The 23,288-nt window shown below is 31.4% G+C and overlaps 1 protein-coding gene across 1 annotated transcript in view; it reads right to left on the reverse strand.

Annotated features, from left to right (window-relative positions):
* Positions 1 to 14,806: 14,806 nt before the first annotated feature.
* LOC128997646 (uncharacterized protein K02A2.6-like) overlaps positions 14,807 to 23,288 on the reverse strand; it is a 39,105-nt gene continuing 30,623 nt past the window's right edge. The window contains exons 4-6 of the mRNA XM_054423285.1: positions 15,732 to 15,960; positions 15,366 to 15,551; positions 14,807 to 14,900 (exon numbers count right to left, since the gene is read on the reverse strand). Of these exons, the coding sequence (XP_054279260.1) occupies positions 14,807 to 14,900; positions 15,366 to 15,551; positions 15,732 to 15,960 (509 nt within the window). The remainder of the gene's footprint in view (positions 14,901 to 15,365; positions 15,552 to 15,731; positions 15,961 to 23,288) is intronic.

Consider the following 23,288-nt stretch of genomic DNA (forward strand, 5'->3'; position numbering starts at 1 on the left):
AGAAGGTTTGAAAGTAAAAAATAAATACATGATATATGATTGAAGACATGCCATTTAATTGTGTTGACAAACATTTTTTTACCTTGAGCTGTTATAAAAGTGGATTATAGAATAATTTTGAATATATTTGTTGTTACAGTAATATTTATAAGTGTTATTGCTGAATTGTATTTCACAAAGATTTATTGTTTTGCAAATATTGAAAAAAAAAACTTTTTATCCCTCCATAACAGTACACTGTAGTGAACATTATGTTAAAGAAAAAAACTCCGTCCAAGTTCACAGTCAAGGGAACCAAATAATTTTGAATGTAGTCGTCAAACAATTAAAAACAAATACAAAAGTGCAAATAACAAAAACGCTGTCCAAATTAAACAGATTTAGCTATCATTTTTCTACCAATTATCTCCTTATATTTTGAACATTTTGTAAGAAACTACGCGTTACAATAAAAGTAAACGATACAAATCCTTGAAGCTAGAAGCAACGTTGGGATGAAATTAAGAAATATTGCAGAAGTCATCGAAGTGATTTATTACGCTACGGTTTGTGGATAAAAACATTTTACGTTATTAAATGTTCAATCTTTCGTCCATATTCACGGATGGGTAAAACAAGAAACTACCCAGCTTGTTCGTTTTAATGAAATACGAAAGTTTTCACTTAATTTCTTATTAAACGATATATTTTTGTTTGAAATATCAGCCATCTGAAACATCATAGCCCTATTTATTTTTGACAAGTGGGTTTTTACTGGGGTAAAATGAGTAAATAGGAAAAGGTCCCCTTAGAATATGAGTAAATTAACAAATTATTAAAAATTGCTGTCCCATTAGAAGTTATATGATGCTCCTGCTAGTTATACTAGTTTGAAATGAAACGAAACGAAAATACTTCTGTATTGAGGCAGAATGCAACTTACTTGCGGTTAACTTCGCAAATCTAAATATAACATAAACAGTGTGTTTTTTTATAATATTTGATAAACTCAAGTGATAAATCATAAGTGATAAATATAATATGTTAAAATGTGCTGTCATAGTGGCAATCGTATACCCTACACATGTGTTAATTACGTTGTTGAAGTCGTTTCTTGCAAATTTATATAATAATACAAATACATAAAAGCATTTTTTACTATTTTTATAGCGAATATTTCCCCATGAGGAATTTAAAAGCATTACAGTATTACCGTAAAACGGAAAACAGTAATTTGTTTTTAAAACTGTTTTAAAATCCTGGTTTTATGGAAAATAAGGGACATACTTTTTATAAAAAAAAATTGGGGACATTATGAGAAAAGTTAAGATTTGGGATAAATCCAAAGGAAAAAATATTTAAAGTACTGTACTGTGTATATAGTGCAGCAATAAGGTGGTCGGATTAGTGGACGTTCGGATTACGGGGGTTCGGATTAAAGAGGTTGAACTACATCAACGAGGTAACCAAATCTTCCCGCCAATATAGATAGCGTGAAGCAGGAAACAGCTGTAAGTCCCAGGAAACTATTACAGACTCCATTCTGTAGAAGATAAACATAAGTATGGTGTGATGTGGGAGACATGGGGAAACGACTGCTTGACACGAACCTGTCAAACGGGGTTGGTTCCACCAGCGGAAAGTAAACCTGTTACTTTTTACATCTCAGTGCAATTTTTTTCACAACTGCTTTTGTTATTAGGTGTAAGAGTGATATCGTAGAAAGATCAGTAAAATATCAAAAGATCAGTAAATACCAAAGAATAGAATTTATCTGGAAAGCAAAGTATTAGGTTTTGGTATTTAGATAGTAAAAACTAATTTATGACAGGAACGTTAGATAAAAACTAGACAGATTTTGTCTTGAACATTACCTCAATTTAATAATGAAAAGAAAATGTAAAAATATGGGAGAAAGATGAATGATAAAAGATAAATTAATAAAAGATGTATGATTGTATTTAATTAAGCTAGGATTGTTTTCATACTATCAAAAACTATATCAAGTAGCTTATTACAGTAAAGTAAAGTATTTGAATTCCAGGACGTGTAAAAATGTTAATTTGCTAAAAGGTGTCTAAGATACTCAGTTGGCAATTCAATGAACGTATCTCTAATATAGAGGTATCAGCATTTCCTAATAAATGTAGACCTGCCCTCTATACTAGAAAGTGAAATTAGTATTTGTCGTGACTTGTGTTCTACTTTATTTACGATCGTTGCATGCGCATATATTCCACACAAAATCCCACAAGCGTAATATTATTTTTATAAAAACATTTTCAACAACTCGTTGGTTCTGTTAGAAAACTGTACTAAATTTGTCTAGCTTAGAGTTTTGTTACTTCTTACTAAAAAAGTGTTTGTGCTGCAGCATCTATGTTTTAGAGTTACGTTATAAAATGTATGTAATGTTTAAAATAAAAATACAATATTTATTATTTGGTTTTATCATAAGTTAAATTAATACACTAGTTACAGATCTTATCAAGGGTCTTACGTGAAAAAGAGACTTCTCAGCATTTGTGAATACCACAAATTAAAAGTCAAACCACGTTTAAAACTTAATTTGTATCCTAAACTAGACAATATTTGAATGAGATATTTGGAAGCCGTGAAATATTTCCTCCATTTGCCAAATAAAACTGTCCGAATTCCAGCAGCTGGCGCATATTACTGACCGTTCAGTGATATATTTAACAAGAGTATAGCTTCGAATATAACTTTGAATATAAACGTTTTATTTTACAATTTACTAATTTCTGATGTTATTTCAAAACCTCGTAAAAAAATACAGTCAATTGATTACTGTTAAATTTAACTATTCATTAGTCATTTATTTTTCCATTTATTTTTCAACTACTCAATTTATTTTATTGATTCCAAGCCAACAAAATTGATTTCGAACTCTATGTCAGGCTAATTAACTGATGATGTAATAGTCTAAGAATATGTGAACTTTAAAACATATAAGACTGTCATAGGTATCATTAAAATACTATATTTTAGGAATCTTCGAGGATTTTCCAATATTACATATGCACTAAGGACAAACTTTGGTTCTATATTTTAATAATGCAACAATAATTAGTGACTTAAGAACGGGATGGGACACAGACCTTCCCAAGAGAGTAACTTCCCAAAGTTTCATCCCGATCGGATGTCCGGGTTGGTAAAGCATAAAGGCAAACAAACGACAAACAACAAACATACATTGGATTTTTATATACAGATAATGATAATCATATGAAAATGTACCACTAAACAGGCTTAAATAAGGTGGAATAAAAGAGGAAAGAAAGGCCTAACGTGCATTTCATGGGTTGAAAGTGATATTATAAAGCTGAAAACCTGCCAGATGTGATTTCCAATATTTGCCCTGATCCGGGTACTATACGAGGTTGCTTGAAGATTTGTGTTATATTCCTTCTTTGTATGTGATACAAATAGGCGTGAAGTAGAGTAGGTCTACCCAATGTACACTAAATTATTTTTGACTTTATTAAATAATCCAATTGTTATGTCTCATTCACAGACAGAATATTTTAGTCTTGACACATATTTTTATGGTAGTGGACCCAACATTTACATTTGCTATCCAAATAAATATTATTATTCCATACGCTTTTATTCAACATACAACCTCAAACGACACGCAAACAAAGTAAACATTACAAGATGCAAAACAGTCTTATCTCACGACCAAACAACAATAAATAAATAAAATAAATAAATAAATAAACAATAAATAAATAAATAAAGTAAATAAAAAAAACTACAAGACTTCCTCTGCGTATGAATATATAATTCACATTTGCCTGCTAACAAAAAGTGTCCAAAAAATCCTTTACCCAAAGGATGAAATCGTTATAACATTTTGTTGTTGATATAAAACATTTTAGTCTAACAAATAGAGGTATTCTTATGATATACTTAGTGTTTATCATTTCAATATAAAAATTATTGGCTTACTAGTACGCTTATGTTCTAAGATATATAGACTACTAAGTTGAATAAGGGGAAAAGGGTATAGATCTAATCTTTTGTCATGCGATAATTTTACAGTTTATTGAAAATCTTACATACAATATACATTTGATACTAAATGAAACTGACAAAAAATAGTGGTTTTCTGGGAAATGGAATCTACATATTATGTTATATATATTTGAAAAAAAAAATGATAGTCTTTGCTTACTCTCAAGTGGATGGGTAATTATATTATGTTTGCAAGAATTTAAAGATAAAACTTTTTCAAATTCATCAGAGTTTTCAGTAGGAAAAACTAAAAACAAATCTACTTATCTTTTGTTTTACAAAAATACAACAGTATGAAATATTTAAAAAAATATTGATTGTCATAATAAAAGACTGAAAATAATCGTGAGAAAAACTTTGGGCGTTAAATGTGTTAAATGAGAAAGAATAGACGTCGTCGTCAACGAAATCGTCCGTGCCTCAACCGATTACGGTGACACTAACGATAAAGAAACGTTCGTTTTCTCTCACTAAAACAAGGGTTTCCTTCAGTTTAAACATCTTAGAGTCAAGGAAATAGTATGTTTAAATAAAATGTTTGGTCTTTCACCATAAAATTAAATTTAATGTAACTTTTAAACGGTTTAAATAATTGTTTTATTACAAATAAAATACTCAAATAATATACCTAGTGTAATGTATCAAGTTATATATGTCAGTTCTATACTCTTTGTGTTTATTAAGATTCATGAGGCCGTGGTCCCCACCACTACTATTGTAACCAATGTAACTGCTTACGATGAATAAACCCTTCTATGTTGAACCATCACAAGATGCACATCTTCTTGTTATTTTACCTACCATCTTCAAGTGTCTTCAAGGTATTATAATGGTATTAAGTGTGTAAGGTATATAAAGGAAATATACTATGGTGTAGCCTATAAAAGAAATAGGCATACACAACACCTAGTACCTGGGAACCGAGCAATGGCTCTTTTGTTTATTTCCAAAGTACCCCTATATCGAGTAGGTAATATTCAGGATAATCTTTGCTCAATGTTTAGTAACAACTGATGTTTTTCCCTTTGTACTGTATTTTGTACTTTGCTAGTGTACTGTGGATCTTGTTATAAGCACATGTTTCAAGTATTTTGTTTACTTATCCCTTGTTATTTTGTTCCACCAACATGGCTACCATAAAAATTAGTAAAATTGGTAGACCATTACTTAACTAGATTTTTTAGCAGTTTTAACTGCAGTAAACATGGTCTTAGGCCAGATTATTTACAACATTTAAAGGAAATCGTAAAAGCGTTGAAGTCTTAGAGGTTAACTGTAAGAAAGGACCATGAGGTCCTAAGTTCGCCTCAATAAAGAAGGATTTTCATTTCATTTCATTTCAAAGCCGTTGTCGAGATCTTTGTTCAAGCATTCATTGCTCATATAAGAGTATTAATTACATTTATCAGGAAAAGGCTTGGCTGAGAAATAACTACAGCAGTTTGGATATTGTGTTTAATGTGTTTTTAGTAAATCGTTAAAAATAGCTTCCGCCAGTAAACCAATTGTTATTAATTGTGTAACAAAATAATATAATTCCCTTTTGTGAGTCAATTTGTATTCAATAATGACCATCAATATGTTTATGTTCTTCCTCCTTTACATTACAAAATGACGCAGAATGTATTCCTATACAACATCTGAATTCTCATTGAACCATTGATATTAATAATTAAATGTAAACGTTTTTACTAAAATTAATTTTGCTATGCATTATAATAAGACGACCTTACAGTTATGATTTCATTTTTCCAGTAATTATTATAGCCCATTGAGTCTAATGATGATTGGAGTGTCCAATAAAAATTAATCACCACTCACGATCATTTATTTTACATCTTGTTAAAACAGCATAAGCATAAATATAATATGTTTCAAATGTTGGACATAATGTTTAATTAATCTCTGTAATAATACTATTTTGTGGCTATATTCCTAATTAATATAAAACGAATTTATAGAGGAGAATTAATAACCGATTCAGCATATTTTCCTTTAAATAGTAAATTGCAAGAAGAAGTTTTGATGTAGTTTATGACTTTTATCCTATATATTATTCTTTAAATTTTTGACGGTAAATTTAAGTGTTCACATTTTAATTACTTTGCATTTACAATCTAGATTAACAGCTATTAAAACCCCATTTCTGTATTAAACATATTGATCGTAGTTTCATGCTACAGATTGCCATGGTAGTAGAGTGTTAATCGTATATATATATATATATATATATATATATATATATATATATATACGAGGATACCGTATTGATTTTAGTCTTCCCGAACTTTGTAATTTCCGTGACGTCCCATTTACAACACATTAACCTCTGAACCACCTTCATAACCTGTTATTTCAAAATGTTGTTGTTGTCTCTATACTAAACTAAAGTTTGAATAATATCCACTTTTACTTTTGAAAGCTGAAGATCGTTATAATAGTCCTCAGCTTTTTAATCATTCGTTAAAAACTATACAATACCATAGTCTATTTACAAAGACCAAAGTTTTGTCAAGCAAAAAAACTGACAGTCGTAGAAGATATCAGACAACATTAAGATTTACAAATAAGGGTAGGTATAAAATTACCCAAAATCATGTTTCTAGTAATTGGTGATTAAGAAGAAATTGAAATGAATGTCGAATACGGAACCTATACGGTATTTACTTACTGGGTTATCGTTCGTTTCCCCTGACTAAAATAACTTCAAAGCATTTAAAAACCACAATCTTATTTTAGACCTTTTGGGAGGACATTCAAATGAATTTTTCAAGTCACCATTACTTGTTAAATATAAAATATAACTTTAAAAAATACTACTTTTTATCGATTTGGTAAGTAATATTTTCATTAATACTAAATATTTGTCGAAAATATCTATAATGTTGACACCCATCACAAGGCAATGATTGAAATACGCGTAACATGCTTTGTTTTCTAAACATACACAAGAGTGTTACAGCCATAAAATGGTAAAATGTGTATTTACAAATACCGTATTCCTGATACTGCAGTTTGCCTTTATTTTTCTATAGCTTTGCAGCTCGTGTCTTTGCATGTGCTGCTCTATCTCTAGGCAGTATAAAACTGGTATCGCAGGTTTTATGAGCTCAAGTCTTTGTGCTGAGCTTGGCAAGGTCTTCCACGTTTTTTATGTGGTCTTTTGTTTGGGTCCAGATAAATTCTGCATTGTGTGGTAAGTTTGACTATTTATATTGTTTTTTCTATAATCGAAAAAAAAACATGAATCGAAAATAGACGAGTAAAAAAGGAAATAGTTATTTTGTTGTAATGTTGTTACAGTCCTATAATAAAAACTAGATAAATCATTCCTATATTTTATTTTATATGAAATATCATAATTCACTATTTAATTAACAATGGTTAAACTTTCCTAACATTCATATAAAGTAAACATTGATGTATAAAATTATAACTACCATAATTCTCTTGACATTATTGCTAGTGCCTAAACCAATTTTTCCAACATACGAAATTGATAGAATTATATTTCATGTATTCATTTTAACATTATTGTAACTATATCTCCTAATACAAAGAAAACAATAAACTGACCAAATTTACAAACCCTCCACTGAGCTGAAGAAAGTATTAAAATACGTAGAAGAATAAAATTTGTTATTTGCTTTGAGGCATTTGTATTTTGTAATGAGCCGATGTAATCAACCGAATGGGGTACAAATATGACACTTTTATATGAAGTCAAATAAGTTTATCACAAAATCAGTAAAAGTATTAAAGCAATCGCTAAATAACGAATCAATCGCTTAATTTATTTATTTTTAAAGATTTATGTTACCTGTCAAAAGCCCCTTATGGAATTCCATGTTTAGTTTTAATACTTTCTTAATACTTGCATATAGAATTTTATTAATTAGGAAAAACAAATTCAGTAAAACATTTTGTAATGGGAATATATAAAAAAATGTTTTTTGTTTAGATTTACCAAATTGAGATGAAATTACAGTTACATAGATCGTAGAACATAGTGTCAAATTTCACAAGAGTAAGTAAAAATTTTTAATCAGGTATTTAACAAAGTAAGAACACAAAATCACTTAAAATAACTGTTGGTTCAATGTAAATGTCCCTGGAAATAACGATTTCATTAACTGTCATTGGAAGTTAAGAACGGCAAGCTAAGGGATTAATTAGAGGGCCAGACCCTTGGGTAAAGTTGAACTCGAGTAATACCACTGATTGTCGTACGATAAGGGTCAAATGTCGTTGGAAGAATATACATTTGAATCAATGCGTATATAAAGTCCAGGGAGTTAAGCTATTTACGCATGACTTATAAAAGTAATTAAAATAATGTTTTATTACTCAATACAAATCCACAGTGCTTGGGGTCACTTGGGGTCACCTGGGGTCACCTTAAAACATTTAAATGATTTATTTCTCTATTTGCAAACAAAATAGGAAGGTCATGTAATATGATATTGAAGCAAATGTATATTTTGTCCCGCGCATGTTTAGTTGATAGAGTTAAGATTGTTTAATATTGCATGTTTTTGTGTTCAGACGTTATAAAATGAGTTCAGAACATTGTCGTAATCGTTCACGACATTTTCCAGGAAACCAATAACCAATAACCATTTATGTTTCCGAACTGCATAAAACACAGAACCACATTGGAGTCGCTAACTTGTTTGTTGGTTCAAATCAGGTTAACAGCTTAAACAACTTGCAAAACAACTTATAGTTTTATCATGTGTATAGATAAAACTATACACATGATAGTTTTATTATGTGTATGTAAATATGTTTTTACAAAACAAATTAAAATCAGTATATCTATTTAAGTAATTTAATCCTAGCTATACAGAACACACGACTATGTTACAAGGCTGGACTTTGCAATAAACTCAGAACATTTTGGTTGTTTACCAATTTACGTCGTTTACCAGGAAGCCAATAACAGTTCTGTTTCCGAACGCAATAAATTCATCCTGCGATGGAATTGGCCATTTGTATACCCAATAACCTTTGGTCCGTTTTATTCTATTATGAATATACTGAATACCTTAGGAAAATACATGTATGAACAGATTTTTTCATAGATTATGAAAATAATTGAAAATTCTACATAAATTATATCATTTAATGTGTGCATAGGCCTAATCATCCAAAGGTGTATTTCCATTGCATAACTGTACACAGAATAGAAAATGGTGGCACCTTCATTGTTTCAGAAAAAAATCTTTTAAATGTGCCAAAACGTGAACGGTAGTGGAACCTTTGTCGCATTTCCCACAACATATACCAGTGACTAGTTCTAGTTGAATTTTAAATTGTTATGTTTTTATCATGAGTGTGTTCCAGCTATTAATTCTGTTATATTTCAACACAATTTCACGAATGGGATTGGTTTAAATTTTGTAGTTACGGTTTTGACGGATCAAACAGAATTCGATTTTACAAAACCAATGTTATGGACATAGTGTGTTTTCTTCAATAAATCTTTACTGTTAATGACAAAAAGTGTGACGAAAGAGTAAGCCCGTTTGTTAAATGGAATATTTGTTATTGTCATACATTTATTGCACAGTAAAAAACTTAATTATTTTCGTAGTTTTCCACATCTTTAACATTGGTCAATGAAAATATCATAAAGAAAATAGGGTTTTATTATTCAGGAAAAGTACAAGGAGAAATTATTTGACTAATCATAAATCATCGTTGCTGATAAAAAATTAGTTCTCCCTTGACAAACTTATTGCACTCGGAAAATTAGCTCTGTTTTTAAAGATTTATTACATTGTTTCCTTTCTTTACTTAAGAATATAAGAAATTCAGGAAACTTAAGCATAGTTTGAGGTTTCTGTATAAACTATGTCTAATTAAAAATACTCTTACCTTTAGGATATTTTTTTTTTACATGAATCAGTATAGAAATCCTAGTACGATAAGTTCATCAGGATCCATTAATCCTTATAAAATGTCTCAATTGAAAAACACAGAGCCGCAAACTCGACCTAAAATGTTCATTTTTGCAAAAAAAAAAAAAAAAAAATTGAGTTAAGATTACAAACTACAACATGTTGTCCTTGATATTTCTAGTCACCGGGACGAGCCTTTTGAGGTCGGATTTGCTGCACTGTGTTCTAAAAGGCCTTTACAATGTTACACTATTCGTCCTATGCTCTTAATATTTCAATGAGTTTCTTTGTGGACCTTCTTTAATACGATTTGTATAACATTTTGATTTTCATCAAAAAGTAGATTTATTGATATAGTACTTACGTGCAAAGCTTTGTTGCATTATCTGCAATGGTTAAAAAGTAAAATTCTGTTACCAGACCCTTTTCAGACATATTTTACATCATTTTATGATTACCATGATTATGTACTGTAATTTTTTCCAGCATATAAAACGATCTTTCTTCAAAATAATTTTTCAAAGAAATTAATAAAAGTAAGACACTTTAGTCAAGTCACGATGGAAGCACAATAGGTGACAACAAAAGCTGGAGTCTAACAATAGACAGGTTTGAAAAGCTCCTTAGATTAACCTGGAGTCAATCCTGCGTTCTCTACTTAATCTGTGACTGTTGAATTCAAACCTTAATGTTTAACTTTGTAACGATAGTGCTAATATAGATAGCGTGACTTTAGATATTCAAAGGTGAGACAAAATAATGTAAATTGTACTTATAATGTAATATAAAAGATATGTGCTTTACTTATCGGTGTTTTTAGTGTATTACCTGGAATAGCTATAAAACCCTGTCATTGAGTAAAATGTAAATTTTGAGATGAAGCACAAACATTAGGAACCTTTCAAACAAAATTAAAATTGTAACTAATTAGATGACTATTTTAAACACATTTTTATTGACGAAGAACAGTTTTTTATTAGATGTAAGCAGGTTTTCCCCTAACCTATATTTGTGATTTAGTCCAGGGTTGTATTTATTACTTTCATGTAAAAACAACAGTGTTATACCGTGAAAACTATGGTTAAGTAATTATAAACAACCATAAAGCAGTCTAGGTGATTTATTTCACTCAGTTTCGTTACAGACTTGATAAATGGACACTTAAGAAACATCTTTCAATGCCTTATGTAGCGTAAGCTAATCGCACGGCTACATTTAACTCAGGATTTACAAAAAATAACTTTAAGATCACGGAGGTTAAGGTTTACAGGTTTTTTTTTTAACATATAAATAATAATAACACGAAAATGACGAGTGACAAAATAATTGGAGTGAATGATAAATGAAGAGAACCGCATCCTGATCTATCTACGTATTAAGAAAACATTGTTCTTTTGTAACGTTAGTTTCTTGTTTTCAGCTAAATTCCTAGTGTGCCTTATCACCTCACTTATGAACATAAGTGGCACGGCTTCAATGTTCAGATGACCATGAAATGAACTGTATAAAGATAGCCTGCTGTACCCTAAAGAAACTAAATTAAGTCCACGCAGAGCTTATTATATGGATTTTGAATTTGTATTGACATTCCTGCTGTTATATATTTAGTACAAATAATTTGAATAGTTTTTGTAGCAGACCAGTTCTAAATATCTTAACTTTTGGTGATAAGGAAATATGATTTAAATAAATGTTAAGGGTACCCAAGCAAAAGTAGATTGTGGTCGAATTGATATTACAGGATTACATTGATGAAGACCAACATGCAACACTACTGAGAAATTGAGTACCGTTTCTTAACTGGGCAACCCTAATATCTATTAACAACATTCTTTATCACTTGATATAACGATTAGATTGATTACAGTTCCTTGTAACAATTGACAGACAACTTTCCCATATCACAAGGTGGCACCCTATTCAATTTAACATTAAAATCGTAGTATAACACCACACTGGCCAATGGCAAGTCACGCCAGCCCAACTGAGCTAGCCTGAACTAAATTGTGGCAGTTTGTCTAACAACAAACTTCATATAAATTTACAAAATCCACAAAAAAACCTAAAATATATTTCAAAACGTTTAGATATGTTTTACATAAAATAATCTTCAACTAATTAGAATATTTAATATAAATACTTCTTAAATTTACATAAATACACTGAAATTACCTTATATTGTCACAATGCGGAATGAAGATGTAATGCCACTGTACACAATGGGTCATCCTAGTTCAGATATCTCTCCACTCACAAAACACTAACCATTTAACACCAGCACATTTATAAATATTTGACTAATTTACCATGTAACAAAAGCTAAACAAAGCATTAACACTATTAAAACAAACAATAAAAGTTAATTTGTACACAAATACTACAACGCACTGAACAACAACATGCACTGACTGGCAGCATTCCGTCTGGAAGAGAAATAACAGCTGATTGTTGCAAACACATGAGTAAAACAGCTGTTTACTTGAATTAGACAACAATTACGTATTTTCCTGTTCATGATTGATATGTTTTGATATTATTTGATGATATTAACCATTTACTTTGTAAACTATACTTATCAGATTTATTGTAAAGTTAAAAGCCTGTTATATGTTGTCTTCTGGCAACATTGGAATGAGTTGATGTCGAATAAATATACAACAGTTTACAGATAGACGGTTCTATTTAGTTGTAATCACTCTTAAGTTGAATCAATAATAAACGATTAGTGAACAACAAAACTCAGTGCATTCATATAACTACGTATGACTAATAGAGGAGGTATGTTTAATCTGTAATAACGCAAACACATAATAAAACTCCTTAATTGTAAAACTTCAAAATATATTGTATAAATAGGCGGTTTATCACGTGTTTAGCTAAAGAAAATGTAAACCTGTTTGGTAATAATAGGCCTAATGTTTTAATTGCAATAACTAATAGAAAAGTGAAGGTATTATAGAGGATAAGCTTAAACAAAGGCAAAATGTTGTAAACACTCCACATTTCTATTCTAATTTTAGGTTTAAAACAAAATTTTACTCTAGTTAAGGTACACTTAAAGCTGCTCCTCCTTTTGCAAGTGAAGAAAAAAAATAGAAGTACCTAGTAATCAAAATCCACCCGTGTAAATAACTGAGAAATAAAACAGTAACTTCTTTAAATAGAACGTGAACCCAAAATATTATCGAAATAAGATATGTCAAATGTATTTGAAGAATATAACATACACTTGTTGCAAAAATGTTCTTTCTTCTTTAATGTCGAGAAAATATCCATGCAGTAAACATAGACATTGCTATAAATGACTAAATGAAAATTAGATATACTTACTTTATTTGCGAACCATGTTAAAACAGCATTCTTTTTTTATTAGCCTGGATAGAAGCTGAAAGTGGACGAATCATAATTGTACTTTGTGTCCAGAAATATGTTTATACATTTGGTCAGTCGTAAAACCTTTGTGATCTCTAAACCTGTTAAGCTGCTTATCCTGGGGCTGCAAGAGAGGAGAGTACAAAGCTTAATAGAAAATACAACTTGGTTTATGAGGTTAACCTTTGTTTTTCTAAACTCCATTCTTTTATGGCCAATCAGAAACAATGTAAAACAATACTTTTGAACTAACCCATAATATAGCAAACAAATGTATTTTCTGTTTCCATTAAACCTACTCGTTGTTAGTAACGAGGTTTTTCGTTTAGTATTGTTTGTTGTCTTGTGCTTCAAATTATAAAAAGGAAAAACATTTCAAAATAACATTTTTGGTAATTATGATATTCACAATTTATACGCAATTCAAATTTAGACTAGCAAATAATATTTTTGAGCAATACGGAACGTAACTATTAATTTTTTCAATTACGTTATACATTTTTTAGAAGATAAAATGTAAAAGAATAACACCTTTTAGTAGCCTTAACCTTTTAACTTTGGATGGTAAACATATGCACACAATATCTTATGGGTTTAAACTTTGCAATTAATAGGAACTGGAGTAAAGTGTGTTATAGTAGTTTAAATTCAAAGCTGGCCCGTTTATCGCTAACCTAATCTCTCATTCCAGTGTGGTTCAGTTTTACCGAGTTCGGAAACATGAACTGTTATTGGTTTCCTGGTAAATGACGCGAATGGTACGACAGTTTCCTCAACTCCGTTCTGAACACACTGTAAAACCTATTCTTTATATGCAGGCGTATGATTCAAAATAGACACTGCAATAGCATAACAAGTGCTCAAAAGCTAGTAGGTGACTTACTCTTAAAAGTGTAGTAATAGGATAAACGTAAACAAACAAATTAAATGTTTAAAAGTGATTGTATACAAAAGAGTCATACTGAGGTGTATTTATTAAACTGCAAGGAATTTATTTTCGTATCCATGGAAACTAACACAAACATCAAACTAACATTTTCTCGACGGACAAAACAAAATTGCTGTTGCTGGAATTAAAAACAAAACAAGTACAAATAAATACGAAAGCAAGACAGGCTCGGTCAACATTTCGAAGGGATCAATTTCAATCTTTGCCCGTGGACCTCCATCTCACAATGAAGCCATCTCAACTATCCTCGGTAAGATATAGGAATTACCTATATGGTAGTATAACTAACGTTGTCCCCATCTAACTTGGTAAAGGTAGTGGTGATGGTAATCCTGATAAATCTTTCTTAGTTTTTGATCAAATGTGTGTTCGTTCTTGTGGAACCAAGGAAGAAAGAGACCTTTCCTACACGTTGGTTCACCTAGTTTACATAATATCCTGAAACATCGTCCACTTTTCATTAGACTACTTTAGTAAAATATAAAAGTAAAATATATTAAATTATTTTTAAAATTCTATATTTCATTTTTAGGAGATTTATTGGATGCAACCGAAGAATGGAGTCTCACTCAAAGGTCAACTGGAAGAACTTCATTCTTGAACCCCGTCGTTGGTCTTGAGGATCTCCAAACTCTTCTGGGACTTCACACCGGAGAGATCTACAACCAAAAGATAAGTGCATATGTTTCTTTTATAAATTACTTTAAAATCTCAACATTATTTCACGCCGTCAACAAAATATACAAAGACAAAACAAAACTAATAACAACAAAAACTAACGACAAAACATACAAAGTACCTGCGTCGTAGAAAAATGTTCGTTCGTCAGTTATCCAGATAGTTCTCACACTTTTCGACTCTGGTTGCTGGCAATTTAGACAGCTTCCGAAAAGAAAATGCTGCTACAGATCAGGAAGTTGTGCAATTGTCAGTGGCCAGGTATATCCAGCATCGGGACCTTCTAGATAGAGATCTTGATAGTTTCATTTAGGAACACTACAGTACACAGTATATATGCAACATGTCTTATGTTGATTGTAAGTGTACACAGTACTAATCATTGTATGATTTTTCTAGCCTATGGCGAGGAGGGAAGTTAAGTCCATCGGATGAAGTGGACCAACTCCAAGGGACTCAGTGAACGAAGACACTGGATCATCTCGAAGAAGGCGATGAAATCTATGGCCTCAAGCAGCAAACACACATCAGATGAGCATCTACAGGCTGCTCCTCTGGACTTGGCAGTATTGCTTGGCTGCGATTTCCGTTCTTCACTACTAAGACACTGGCATAACGAATCGGGACTTCCACTGCCAATTACAACCTGTTAAGAAGTCCCTGTAATACGCTACAAGATAACAGATGCCAATACACCTACACATGCGGTGCAGAGACGCAATCTTCATTGTACACTTCTCAAACAATGTATCCAATAAAGCATGAAAAACACAACTTGAAGTTACAACTCATTAGCTAGGATGCCTAATTACTGAATCAGAACCTTATTTTTCTGGACGCTGGCCGCTCTAGCGATTTTAGTGTGTATGATGGAAAATGCCTCTTGATCCACCTTCTTTCTACCTGGGTGAGAACCTTTGGCCAGTCCCCAGCTGAACAGAGGTCGATTCATACAGACTATAGAGGATATTTTGTGATTGAACTCGACTTTTTCTAGCATTGACTGGATACTCCCATCTATGTGGACCAGTGGATGCCATCCTGGTTCATTATTTGTAATCAATTATTTTTATCTACATGAGGTTACCTTTTAGTGTCTCAGTAAACCACAATTCATATACATGGTGAGCGGTTTTGACAATTTCCGGCTTGAAAATGACACCAAAGACGTCGAAACCGCTCACCATGTATATGAATTGTGGTTTACTTGGACAGAAAATGGTAACTTAACCGTAGATAGCTTGTAAATCAGGAAGGCAATACGCACAATATAATTATTTTTGTTTCGAAAAAACCACTATTGTAATACATGTTAACATTATATTACGGTTTAAACTTTAATTAACAAGAAAATATCACATTTTTGACTAGCGTAAAGTACTGTATTGATTTTGGGGCTAGATATTAAAATAGTATTATAGTTGTTCTTTTGAATTTAAAATATTTTACCAATTACTATTTAATTTAATTATAAAAAAAAACACTTAGCCAATATTTTTTGTTTCGTGTGTGGTTTATTTTTAAATTTCAGACATAGAACAATAATTCAACCCCATATATTTCTGGTGTGTTATCATTCAATCTCCCCACAACTTCTTTTTAAACTTGTTAACTGATCTTTCTTACTTTTCTCAAAAGGGAATTTTTAGTGTTTTAGGCACAACGCCCAAGAATTGTTGCAAACTCAAATAAAACATGACGGCTGATTTTACCATATTGTAACAGATACAATAAAATCTGTGATGGTTGTATGGAAGTAATGATTATTTCGTTTGTTAGTTAATAAGCTAGATTATGAATATCAAGCTGGTGTTTTAGCGTTACTTATTCATGTTGGTTGGGTTTCGTTACGCTCTAAAGTGAAAGTTGAAGATCAAAGAAATCCTTCGCTGATCACCCGTATGGAACAGGCTGAGTAATCAGTAATCAGTGCATCACTAAATCAGAGAAAACGTTTTTGATTTGCTCAGATAGAACAAGCCGTTTTTGGTAGTTCATTAAATTACAGTGGTGGGACCACAACGTTTAAATTTTATGAATACTGTCATGTTGTGACGTTATTTTCAGAGCGTATAACCAATTGTTGCCCTGAAAATAATTCACTAGGCTTGGCCCAGTTGTTTCACAATAGTCAACAAAGAGTTGAGAATCTTTTTACAAATTAAAAAAAAAACAAGTAAAATTATTATAACTAGACAGATGATGATGGAGGTATCACTTTTTCTCCTCAAGTGTTTGGTGGAATCATCTTAGACTATAAGCTACAAATTTCACCCTATGAAATTCACGAAGGCTGAAAGGTTGACACTGTTTGGTTTTTAGGTATAAAATGTTTATCTGCATTTTAAGTCAGTGGTTCTTCTACAAAACCGGTTTGATGAGTTTTTTTCAAATTGAAAATGACTCCAACGAACGGAACACACAAAATAAACAGATACAAAAACATAGTTTTTTCATAGTTTTTCGCAAAACCCAATTTAAAAATTTATCAAATCCATAGTTACCCTTGCAAGAAATTACCACTACAGTATACTGTATTTGTAATACATTGTACTGTATTACTTTATTTACATAATTCAGCGATGTAGAAAATTCTAAACCAATACCTTTCTGTGTTGTTTTATACGCACAAATTAAATCCAATAGTCACTGAAGTATAATAATCAAATACCTGCAAATAATGGCCCCAACGTGTATTAAGGTCAATTATTCTACTTAAACTTTCCATTGTGGAGTACCAGTGATAATAATGTGGCAGCAATCCAGACAAATCTGAATTTAAATCCGCATTATATTTGATTTCATGGCCGATGCTCTGTTAAAATATCCTTGTAGTGTACATTAAGCATACGAATGATTTTTAGAACATAAATGTGTAATTAAAGCCTGAAATTTACTCGGATCTTAAGTATCAAAACCACTTCATATTGTTACACAATGTTATTACGACATATCATAGTGAAATATCACATTGGTGTCCCTGTCCATCCACTTTTTTAAATTAATTTGCTGAGTTTGTGCCTAATTTTAGCTCCAAGAAATGTGAGATAACAGAGATAGGGAAAGGTGAATAGACTACTGTGCCTCGAGGAATCTTCTTTGATTCATTAATTTGTGTAATTAATTGTTAACCTAACATTTTACTAGAGGTATACTAGGTGTATATAACGAGAGGAAATTAAGCTAAAACCACAGCTTGCTTGTAATAACATATGAAACTTACTACGAGGTTGTCTTCGGTGTAGAAGGAATATCTTACTTAGCATCACTTTACATAAAACCATAAATATTTTGAAGGGTATATTATTATTATCATTATTATTATTACTACTACTATGACCTACTTGGTAATCTCAAACTCGTTTAGAAACTAGAGTCTTAAAATATTGTACTAAATGGAAGGTGAAAATGCAACAAATAATGCCCAGCAATGAGCTCCCCAAGCTATTGAGTTGCACGTTGCATGTGGTTGTTAGGTTATTATAGTTACAATTGTATAGTAAATTAATTTGTATGCTTATTTTACCAGGTTATTGTAAGATCTTTTTTATGTGTATTAAGTGAAGTTCGAAGAACTTTTATTTTGATGAAGCAGCCAGTTAAGGACTACACATGCACAGTCATGCCCAGTCATGCCAGTCATGCACAGTTCACTATGACCCATGTGATATTTTTATTTTTGTATGTGTTGCTGCAAAATGATTTGTTATAAATAAAGAATTTCTCTCTCTTTCTCTCTCCCTGGTCTGGTGTAAGAGTGGACCTATGGTCCAAACCAGACCAGGGTAAATAAAGAAATTGTCAAATGTCATATTGTACCTCTCTGAAAAACACGTACTGCGTCAGGGCATATCCATTTTCAACAATTTCAACGCTTATAATTTAATATACAAACAAACATACATTGGATTTTATATATACAGGGTGTTTTTTTAAAAACTTGCATCTTTATTTATGTAAAAACCGCAATAGATAGAAATATGCAGTTTGCGGGAATCATCTATTGACGTAGGGGGACCAATTGTTTTGAATTCAAGGTTACATTCACATTCCCCCCCTTTCCCCCCCTGCCCCCAACTTAATTTTTTAAATAGCAAGGTACCCCTTGTGACATATCAAATAAAAGAGCATGAGAAAAAAAAATGTTTGATGAAAAAAAATTTAAAATCGGTTCATAAATTTGTGAGATATTCCCCCCCTCACCCCCCCGGAACTTAATTTTTTTTTTAATAGCAAAGTACCCCTTGTGCCATATCAAATGAAAGAACATGAAAAAAGAAAAATTTTGGTGAAATTTATTTTTAATTTGATATGTCACAAGGGCGGGTACCTTGCTATTAAAAAACAGGTTATGGGTAGGGGAAAAGGGGGGTGATTATCTCACAAATTCATGAGCCGATTTAAAATTTTTTTTCACCAAAAATTTTCTTTTTTCATGCTCTTTCATTTGATATGTCACAAGGGGTACTTTGCTATAAAAAAAATTAAGTACCGGGGGGGTGAGGGGGGAATATTTCACAAATTTATGAACCGATTTTCAATTTTTTTTCATCAAACATTTTCTTTTTTTATGCTCTTTTATTTGATATGTCACAAGGGGTACCTTGCTATTTAAGAAAAATAAGTTGGGGGCAGGGGGGGAAAGGGGGGGAATGTGAATGTAACGTTGAATTCAAAACAATTGGTCCCCCTACGTCAATAGATGATTCCCGCCAACTGCATATTTCTATCTATTGCGGTTTTTACATAAATAAAGATGCAAGTTTTTAAAAAAAACACCTTGTATATATATTGACCTGTTAAAATTTACCCTTCAATTGAACACCCAAAAATACATTTATTGTAAAAAATCTTTTGTATATGGGTCATTGTAAAACCCCTATTAAACTAAACAACAGTCCAACAAGAAGTTTTAGAGCGTATGCTATTTAAACGCTTGACATATTTTTGCCTCATTCCCATTTTGAATCAAAAACTTTCAACTTTATTATTTTCTAAATTCAATAAGAAATTATGTATTGAATAGCATTCCCAGCATTTTCTGCAGAATTTTACAAAACTAATTTATAATATCATTAGGATTTTACAATTTATTTGTTCAATTACCCTACTAGGACGCCAATGAAGGATGAAAGATCAATGAATGAGATTAGCTTTGTTACTGACTATAATCAGCTGATTCCTTAGCTAAGATAATTTTTTTGTGATCAAGAACCAGTGATCCAGTTTCGAGCTACCAAAAGGTTTTCTTTTCTCAGGATTGAACTGGTGAACTTCTAACTGCAAGGCGAGCACTACTGCCAGCTAACCAGCGATATCCAACCATTCAAAACGCATGCATATCCTTAACACTAGTATTTTAAGTGTTAGTATTCTAAATGTTGTTGAAAGGGATCTATTTCACTATTAAAGACTAAACTGGGATAATTACTTGGCTACAGAGCAAGCAATCAAATGGAGAAGTGTAAACTAATTTCTCTCTTGTTTAACTGGGACGTTGAGAGCCTTCGCTAATCAAGTCCATGTTAGACAAATATTGCTCGGTTTATATAAAACATGTATACTTACTTTAGATCTATGTGGAAAAATGATGTAGCTTAGTTAGCATATAAGTCATAATTTTGTAGCCTAGCTAATAACATTTATGAACATAATAACATTATTATGCGTTTGATAAATTAGTAGCCACTGATTTATTGACTATGAGGATTCCATTTTATTCTAGAAAGGATGATTTTTCGAACAAACTTTTCATAATTATCGTTCTGTTGTGGATAGTATTTGTGTTTCTTCAAAGGATAATCATTACTACAGGTTTTAGTTAGATTCTATGAAAATGTAGGTATTTGATAGCAACACCGTCGGAAATTTACTGATGCGTTTATTGAATTTGCTTACTGTGCATTGTGCATTGTTGTTGTTGTTTGTGTAGCTTTTATTATTGTGTTCTAAAACGAATTCTTAAGACTATTTAAAGGGGGGTTTATTCTAACAACAACGGATCATGTTTTAACATATGTCAATCAGCTGTTTAACCCGTAGAATTTTCATTGTTGTATTAAACAACAAAAATGTCATGCCATTTGAGTAATCATGGATCGTTGGACAGTACAAAACCGTGTCTTTTGAATTGTAGAAAAAAATTATAAATGAGACACTGGAAGAACTTTATTTTTAACGTGCTGCCGTCGTTTTACTCAAAAAAGTCGATCGATTTTCCATAAAAAACTGGGAATAATTCGTGTAAGTATTTCAAGTTAACTACAAATATGAATGGATGAATAGATTATTTCTGTAAAATATAACAATAAGATATCACTGCTTCCTTATAAATATTACAAAGCTTGTAAGGCGGGTAGAAGACAAATGCACGCTTTTAACAGATAGATGTGTTACTAGGCCGGTGATTTGTATCACGGAGACTACTTTGCTACAAGAATAAAGTTTTTAATCCTAAATTAGGGTGTAAATATTACACGTACTACACGTAGTGTTGCAATTTACTGGATAATATAACATATTGTATTTATGGATGTATAGTATATGGATAAAATTGGTATTAGATATGTATCCTGTAAAATTAAAAAAAATATAGTGATCGTACCTTTAAAATTGGAACTTATTTGTATTGAGAGCAAAGTATTTCGTAGGCCAGCCTATTATATCTAACTTATAGGAAATTAATGTCAGAATGTTTTACCTAAACTAAATTAATCTTACAAGAAAAGCCAGACAAGACGAGTTTGTAGACGTTGACGAAGTAACTAATGATCTACGGTGTTGATGATAACTGGCGTTGACTGTATTGTCTTGTAAATATAAAATCATTATAGAGTAAAAAAATATATAAAGTAAGGGCATTAAACGATTTGATACAAAAATTTACCATTCCAATGGACAACTTTCGTAGTTACCACAAAAAGAGGTTGTCTAAAGATGGATGTGCAAAATGGTCAGTGTTACGTAATACGTTGTTGTAATTAATTTACAGAATTAGTTTTGGTAAATAGTTATTTGTGCAACTAGTGAGCAGAGGGAGCAATTGACTCACTCGAGAGAAATACTTAAGGAGGAATGGTAAATTGAAAAAAAAACCTTGTTTAGTTTTAATATCCCTATGGACAGCTCCTTGATATATATTCGGAATGGAAATGAAAGAGTGGAATTAATTTATCACCATAAAACTAGTAGCTAATGTCAAAAGGTCACCCCAAAGACAGTAAACGAATTAATAACTAATAGGTTAAGTTTTTATTCATATATTGTTAACTCATTCCTAATTTCCTAGCTAATTTAAATAAATAGTAAATTTAAATCTCGGTAGCCAAGGAAAATTACTGATACGGTGGCGTCGTCCTGTTAGTAATCCAGCTACTGGGAGGTCACGAATTGCGGATATTTATAGGCATGCACTGTGGATGCGACACTCTCTGCTGTGCGTCCACACTAGCGAGTACTACAACTATCCGCAGTACTATATTGGAAATTAAACCAATTCGTTAAGAACAAGGCAAAAATGTGGTCCCTTAGTTACCATTGGCTGTATGGGCTATTAATTAACAGAGGTGTCTAAGGAATATGTTGGTCTTAGTCACTAACAAGACTACAAGATCGCGTTACTCATCCTAAACTCATCTCCATTCATACTTGGCTTTAAAAATCTACTTTATATGGTCGCCATTTCAATGAAAAATATTAAAGTATTAACTTGTTTAAAGGTTTTTACCGTTGGGAAGGCAAACACTAAATTTACAACAAAACAGAGTCACAGATTAAGTAGAGAACGCAGGATTGACTCCAGGTTAATCTAAGAAGCTTTTCAAACCTATCTATTGTTAGACTCCAGCTTTTGTTGTAGCCTATTGTGCTTCCATCGTGACTTGACTAAAGTGATAATTTGTTACCAAAGTAATCAAGGAAATCATTTAATTTTGATTGACTTGTTACTATATTTATCCGACTTCCCCACTACCAACAAAAGGAGGAGGCAATTTGTTTGTGGCAATGTTTATTTTTTTCTATATATGTTCACCAATTTCTCTGGGATTCTTTTACCGATCAGTGTGGTTCCACCACCAAAATAACCAGGAGAGCTTCTATTTGGTCCCATATATGTATTATTTTTAAGTAAAATATTTGTTTCAGTAAAAAATGCTGAAAACCACAAATATTCAAAATTTATTTTGTTTATATTTGTGAAGAGAAGGCAATAAATAATAATAACATTCCTACAGCTGTTGAAACCATTTAAGAAGCTACAGACAATTCTTCATGAAACAGTTGCTTCATATTAATTAATAAGCTATTTATTGCCATGGAGCCTAAATAAATTACACTGAAAAAAAATGCATTTTGTTTTGGTTACCTAC

Source organism: Macrosteles quadrilineatus, unplaced genomic scaffold (assembly GCF_028750875.1).
Source record: "Macrosteles quadrilineatus isolate MER2022 unplaced genomic scaffold, UCM_ALF_1.0 Scaffold_6__1_contigs__length_79288215, whole genome shotgun sequence".
Classification (NCBI taxonomy): Eukaryota; Metazoa; Arthropoda; class Insecta; order Hemiptera; family Cicadellidae; genus Macrosteles; species Macrosteles quadrilineatus.